The sequence below is a fragment of the Euwallacea fornicatus genome, chromosome 38 (genome assembly GCF_040115645.1).
Source record: "Euwallacea fornicatus isolate EFF26 chromosome 38, ASM4011564v1, whole genome shotgun sequence".
In the NCBI taxonomy this organism is placed as follows: Eukaryota; Metazoa; Arthropoda; class Insecta; order Coleoptera; family Curculionidae; genus Euwallacea; species Euwallacea fornicatus.
The window spans coordinates 1,779,638-1,785,867 of record NC_089578.1 but is presented as its reverse complement, the minus strand read 5'-3'; the positions used below and the strand labels follow the sequence as shown (position 1 = coordinate 1,785,867).

At 39.9% G+C, this 6,230-nt stretch overlaps 2 protein-coding genes across 4 annotated transcripts; both read right to left on the bottom strand.

Annotated features, from left to right (window-relative positions):
• Window positions 1–1,966: 1,966 nt before the first annotated feature.
• Window positions 1,967–4,389, bottom strand: LOC136349525 (uncharacterized). Of its 2 annotated transcripts, XM_066301137.1 has the most exons (5): window positions 2,931–4,389; window positions 2,688–2,882; window positions 2,533–2,636; window positions 2,251–2,485; window positions 1,967–2,202 (listed from the first exon to the last, which is right to left on the bottom strand). In XM_066301137.1, the coding sequence occupies exons 1-4, from the start codon at window positions 3,024–3,026 to the stop codon at window positions 2,257–2,259; spliced, it is 624 nt and encodes a 207-aa protein (XP_066157234.1). In that variant the 5' UTR covers window positions 3,027–4,389; the 3' UTR covers window positions 1,967–2,202; window positions 2,251–2,256. The 2 variants fall into 2 exon arrangements, with proteins under 2 accessions (XP_066157234.1, XP_066157233.1); XM_066301136.1 differs by having other exon boundaries at window positions 1,967–2,485.
• Window positions 4,390–4,526: 137 nt separating this feature from the next.
• Window positions 4,527–6,129, bottom strand: LOC136349524 (carbonic anhydrase 6-like). Of its 2 annotated transcripts, none has more exons than XM_066301133.1 (6): window positions 5,646–6,129; window positions 5,446–5,598; window positions 5,268–5,394; window positions 5,104–5,209; window positions 4,811–5,053; window positions 4,527–4,722 (listed from the first exon to the last, which is right to left on the bottom strand). In XM_066301133.1, exons 1-6 carry the CDS (start codon window positions 5,773–5,775, stop codon window positions 4,612–4,614), a joined length of 870 nt encoding a protein of 289 aa, XP_066157230.1. In that variant the 5' UTR covers window positions 5,776–6,129; the 3' UTR covers window positions 4,527–4,611. The 2 variants fall into 2 exon arrangements, with proteins under 2 accessions (XP_066157230.1, XP_066157232.1); XM_066301135.1 differs by having other exon boundaries at window positions 4,811–5,011.
• Between the last annotated feature and the right edge of the window lie 101 nt (window positions 6,130–6,230).

The window sequence follows — 6,230 nt, the reverse complement described above, 5'->3', positions numbered from 1 at the left end:
ACAGCCAAACCCTTCCTATTAAAATTTAATAAGTGGGGTATTTGCAAAATTTCAACTTATGAACAGTTTATAAAAGGAAAATTGAGAGGGTCAGTTCACATGTTGATCAGTTTAGTAAAAAAAAACATCCATAGCGCCATCTGTCGATCCATGTACTAACGTTCGTCGAAGTAAATTAGATTCCATTATAGTTGTCAACTAACGTAAACTAGGAGTAACACTACCGGCTAATAGAGGGCGCAGAAATCGCTAAGATAACAATTATAATGGAATCTAACTTGCAACGGCGAATGTTTGAACATGGGTCAACAGATGGCGTCATGGTTGTTTTCTTTAAATAAACTCGTCAACATCTGAAATGACCCTCTCAATTTTTCTTTTATAAACTACTCCTCAGTTGAAACGTCTCCAACTTCTCGACCTCTTAAATTTTAATTGGGAGAGTTTGGCCAAAGCATCCATTTTATTGATGGACAGATTGGAGAGAGTTCATTTCTTTCACAGATTTGTATGGAAAGTTAACGACTCAAAATCCAGCTGCACAGACATCAATATTGCGTAAAAGAAAATAAGTAAAAATCGAGTGGTCCGATTTAGACGAGATTGGGTTCCGCAGTAGCCGTACGATACAGCTTCGATCTGCCACGGTCAAAATTCGAATCGGACAAAGTCGACTTTTTGGTCCAAAAAATACCAAAGGCTATACATCAGGAAAATTTTCGGTCGAAAAAGTCAACTTGCTCCGATTTCGACGATATTTGGTGTGGACGTTGGTACCCGAAATGCCTACTGCGGAACCCAATCTCACCCAAATCGGACCACCCGATTTTCACTTATTAATTTTTTTTTAATAAAACATGATTTTGCACAAAAAATTCAATAAGTGAAAATCGGGTGGTCCGATTGCGGCGAGATTGGGTTTCGCAGTCGGCATTTCGGGTACCAACGTCCACACCAAATATCGTCGAAATCGGAGCAAGTTGACTTTTTGGCCCAAAAAATACCAAAGGCTATACATCAGGAAAATTTTCGGTCGAAAAAGTCAACTTGCTCCGATTTCGACGATATTTGGTGTGGACGTTGGTACCCGAAATGCCGACTGCGAAACCCAATCTCGCCGCAATCGGACCACCCGATTTTCACTTATTGAATTTTTTGTGCAAAATCATGTTTTATTAAAAAAAAATTAATAAGTGAAAATCGGGTGGTCCGATTTGGGTGAGATTGGGTTCCGCAGTAGGCATTTCGGGTACCAACGTCCACACCAAATATCGTCGAAATCGGAGCAAGTTGACTTTTTCGACCGAAAATTTTCCTGATGTATAGCCTTTGGTATTTTTTGGACCAAAAAGTCGACTTTGTCCGATTCGAATTTTGACCGTGGCAGATCGAAGCTGTATCGTACGGCTACTGCGGAACCCAATCTCGTCTAAATCGGACCACTCGATTTTTACTTATTTTCTTTTACGCAATATTGATGTCTGTGCAGCTGGATTTTGAGTCGTTAACTTTCCATACAAATCTGTGAAAGAAATGAACTCTCTCCAATCTGTCCATCAATAAAATGGATGCTTTGGCCAAACTCTCCCAATTAAAATTTAAGAGGTCGAGAAGTTGGAGACGTTTCAACTGAGGAGTAGTTTATAAAAGAAAAATTGAGAGGGTCATTTCAGATGTTGACGAGTTTATTTAAAGAAAACAACCATGACGCCATCTGTTGACCCATGTTCAAACATTCGCCGTTGCAAGTTAGATTCCATTATAATTGTTATCTTAGCGATTTCTGCGCCCTCTATTAGCCGGTAGTGTTACTCCTAGTTTACGTTAGTTGACAACTATAATGGAATCTAATTTACTTCGACTACTTTGGCCAAATAATCGACTTTGTCTGATTCGAAATTTGACCGTGGCATGTCAAAACTGTATCGTACGACTGTTTAGGGAAATTGTCCAAATAAACTACAACTTTTAATTGTATATTATGTTTTATTACATCTTCCGTTACATTTGGTACAAACAAAATCAAATTAAATCATCATATAACAAGCAGTACTTTTGTGTAAAACAAAGAGTCGAATACTCGAATCGGAACTCCTATATACATTTGGTCAGTCATTAAGCGTCTCACAGCCGTCTATCTATCACTTGTCCACTCTGGTTATTGATGCAATTGAATGTTGTTTCAAAACACGTTTAAAATCTCTAATGGAACTGATAAATTGCAGGTAAGATATGGTAAAGATTCATTACCTCCATTCACATCATTACGGGTTTGCATTCGCAACCGATGATAATTTTTACTTGGACCGACACCCAGTCGTCAACCAAAGATTCTGGCAAGTGCAGCTCAGCATCTTCGCTGTACTTGCCTTCCTCGAGGTCCTCTGAGTCTCGCTTCTTCAGCAGCCGTAGCTGATGCATTTTGGGCTTGCAGCGATGGAACCTGTCGCAGTTGGTCCTTCTGCACACACCTGTGGGCACGTATCTGCAAGGACTTTATAGATTGTCATCCACCAGAATGTTGAGATTTACCTCGGATATATGCTGCTTCCCAAGTCCATAAGTCTATAGCCCATCTCGCATTGGCACGAAGAATTAGATTCTGTTAATGGGGCATTTTTTCTGGTTCTAGTCCACTAAGCCCCAAAGTCAATGAAATCCGGTTAGGTAGTTTCGGGGCTACTTACGTAATATTTTCTCGAGGGCAAGTTAGAGGCAATTTTCGAGGAGTCCTTCAGCTCTCTCAGGCAGTGATTCCTAAGCTCGATGGAGCATCCCTTGCCCCTCTCTTCTTCCATGGCCGCGATTTTATTGCCATCGCTCCAGGCGATGGAGCTCGCCAGCTTAATCCGGAGCAGGCACAAGAAGAGTACTAAGTCGACCTAAATACCAATAATTGTACATTTAACGGCCACTTTAGGATGACCCACCTTGCGTAAAACGAACATCACTCCCTCAGCTTTCCACACTAGTTGAATTATTAACGACTGTGCGACATTGCGAGGCGAGAGAGCGATATGAAACATCACCTGAAAGGATCCTTTTTATATAAAACCTGTGCCCTTTGTTAGTGGGGACGTCAAACGGCCACCAACACAATAAGCCTAATATACGCGAATGGGCAGTAGATCGGGTTTCCTATAGAAACTGACCAGCGGTTCTTGTAGCTTTATTTTTGCGTGACAAAAGCAGCTGTAGAGATGCAAAGAAACTTATGTCAGCACTGGTTTTTTTTAATAAGGACGTTTCCAGATGTGTGGGTGCTGAGTGCTGATGAATAGATTTCTTTGGCGATCGAGAGTCGCTCGGCAAAACGTCGATTATGCAGAAGCAGTTCAGTGCATCTGTCCAAGCGACCACTAAACGCAGTCCGACATATTTCCATCGCATGACGAAAAAGAAAAAAATCAGACCTAAAGGGCATTTCCTGTGGATTGAGTGAGGGCCGTTCTTAGATTTTTTTCAATTCATTTTTCACTCATATGTGCTTTTTTAATTCTTAAATTGTTTCGCCCAAGAAGATGAGGCTCAGCCATTTTAAGGAGAGTTTAATTTTCTTCCATAGTAAAAGCATCAATCTTGTTCCGCTTTTTTCACACGACGAAAGTTCGTGCATCTTTCCGAAACCATCTCGGAAGTCTCTGCTTTTCCTCATGTAGAAATACTTTCGGCACTCAAACAATCTTTGAAATTAATGAAAAAATTGTTTGAGTTTGAAAAGTCGTCAGCAGATCGTGAACACCGCGAAGGTCAAATACCATAAATTCCGGGTAAAAACCGGCATATTTTAAACACAAATACAGATATCGAGTCGAAATTTTCAGGATAAGAGTAAAATTTCACGCTCTTGCTAATTAAAATACCGAACATATTATTCTGTTAGATATTCGCAAGAATTTTGTAAAATTCCAGACTTCATAATCAAACGCCCTGCAAGGGCACTTTCATTAACTAGAAGGAATTTTCAGGCACATTCTTGGTTAGAGCGAAAAAAGCTCTTTCTCACGACCCACCACTTCATTAAACCCTAAAATGCGTTTCCGAGATATTAAAATTTTTATCTGGCAACACTCGCAGTGAGTGACCTCCATAGAAAACTATTTTTGAGAGGAATAAATTCAGTTGAAATGTCCATTGTGATGCTCGGTACTCTTCTACATCAAAAGGGTGTTCTGGAAAAAACTTGCACCCTAAGGGTTGTCCACATATTTTCACAGGACGCACAGCAGGAAACAGGACATAACTACATAATTGTTTCGTGACGTCAGGGCGTCCGTCATTATGGCGTTCCAAAACCGCCCTTTCCGGGATAATCCGATGCGTCGAAGCGATGCGCAAAACAGCATTTTTTAGTAAAATATGACCATGAGGTACGAGAACATGGTGCATCGTTTTGAAGAAAATTTATTTGTCTTTAAGGGCATTTACCGATATACATGGTGTTGCATTAAAAAACGCACTTTAAGCTGGTTTAGTCTCTAAGAAAGAAAATAGCAAAGTTCGTCGAAAAGGAGTAACAGTTATGGTTTTCTGAATAAAACTTTAATTGATATCGATATTACGTCACATGGCGGTTAAATGCGTGCTAATTTTCCTAAAATTTCCATTTCTTTAGTTGAAATTATGGGCGAAAATGGCACGTCCATTCAGTTTTTGTCGCTTTCTGTTAATGCATCTCAACTGTTCCCCTTCCTCAGTGTAAATTCTCGAGATCCTAGCTAACTAAAATGCATCCCAGATGTAATATGGTAATAAAGCTATCGTGTATGCATAGAAACAACAATAAACGCGCTCAGGGGCCGATTCTTACATCATCTTGTAAAATGTACGGAGTATCCCTCATCACGAACCAGGTAACCGTTTCCGTACAAGGAGGAGTGGTAAGTGATCCATTGTAAGTAAAAAACTTCTGAATATCATTAGGGAAGAGGTCTCCGAGATTTATGCCTTTGATAACAGGTGCGCTTTGTCCTACCCTCCGGGCGACATTCTTCGCCGCATCAGCAATCGCCTTGAAGGTATCATGAGCAGTTTCATTGCGATGTCTCGTTCCCTTGAATGGCTATTTCAGACCTACTTAACTTTGACCATCTCTCGGCATACCTGAAATAAAATCCCCACAACAGATATCGCAAAAGGCTCGAGTAGCGCTGCGTTTAGATCGGAGTGTCTTTGATCGTAGAACACCAAGTGGGCTTCCAAGTCGTAGCTGTAAATGTGACTTTTTTCAAATTACTGTGTAGGAATAATCTTCGACGGAAACACACTATTTTCCGTTAATTGTATGCTCAGAAGGCCAGTGAAAATGCATGCTGTCTAAGATGTAGCTTTCCAGAAGTAATGCACCTGAGATGTTTGGTTTGGCGCTCTTGGGACAATCCAGTGAAACAGTCACTAGAAACTTGTTTATGAATTGGCAGCAGTTAGTGCTAATTGTAGCATTACCAGTATGACCGTTATTTCCAACCACAACATCATGGAAATAACCAACGTTTCTTAGAGCCAAAGGGGAGATTGTTCGGTATTGAATCGATGAAGAAGCATCCAGGTTAACGGGAGATTGAAATGATCCAGTCTGGCAAACCCCCGTCCACTTCTCTATAAATCATTAATTAGTAATTTTAAATTGATTAATGATCGTGTACCTTGATTTTTGTAGTCCCAGCGAGGTGCTTCACCTGCGATGGTGGCGAAGTTTCCTGCGTCTACACAAAAAATAATAATTAAATAAAAAATCCTAAATATTAGCATCGTTGAGAAATTTATAATATTCATTATTATTATGTATATCTTATATACAAGAGAGAAATTGAGCAGCGATATAAGGTGCTCCCTAGTAAAGCAGCACTAAAACTACAGTTAGAAGGGCTATAATAGTTCACTACCACTTAAACTTATGTCGCTATGATGATTTTTGACCATCCAATAACAGAGCTCGTTTATAGGAACATTACCTGAAACATTAACATTTTACTGATAAATCATGTTTTTTCGTCTTGGAGCAATGTAGGGGAGAGGTGAATACAGTGGAACATTTTTTTTTTATTCGAAGGGATCTTAGAAGGTTTTTGGGGCAAGACAACTTTCTTATTAAAAATCAATAGTCTTTAAGTCTCCAGTAAAATGGCACAATGTAAAATAAATGGAAGTTCGCAAAATATCTCTTAAATACGTTCTAAAACCCGTAGTAACGTTTCGGAAAGGTGTCGCCGTCTTCAGACCACCGGGAA

What these genes read in the sequence shown, in the direction of transcription:
- LOC136349525 (XM_066301136.1), bottom strand. Translation starts at nt 3,026, where the DNA reads ATGTTTCATATCGCTCTCTCGCCTCGCAATGTCGCACAGTCGTTAATA. An exon ending in TGCCCTCGAGAAAATATTAC is followed by an intron (nt 2,637 to 2,687) that starts GTAAGTAGCCCC and finishes TTTGGGGCTTAG; the next exon opens with TGGACTAGAACCAGAAAAAA. An exon ending in GGAAGCAGCATATATCCGAG is followed by an intron (nt 2,486 to 2,532) that starts GTAAATCTCAAC and finishes AAGTCCTTGCAG; the next exon opens with ATACGTGCCCACAGGTGTGT.
- LOC136349524 (XM_066301133.1), bottom strand. Translation starts at nt 5,775, where the DNA reads ATGAATATTATAAATTTCTCAACGATGCTAATATTTAGGATTTTTTAT. An exon ending in CTGGGACTACAAAAATCAAG is followed by an intron (nt 5,599 to 5,645) that starts GTACACGATCAT and finishes AATGATTTATAG; the next exon opens with AGAAGTGGACGGGGGTTTGC. An exon ending in TTGTGGGGATTTTATTTCAG is followed by an intron (nt 5,054 to 5,103) that starts GTATGCCGAGAG and finishes TAGCCATTCAAG; the next exon opens with GGAACGAGACATCGCAATGA.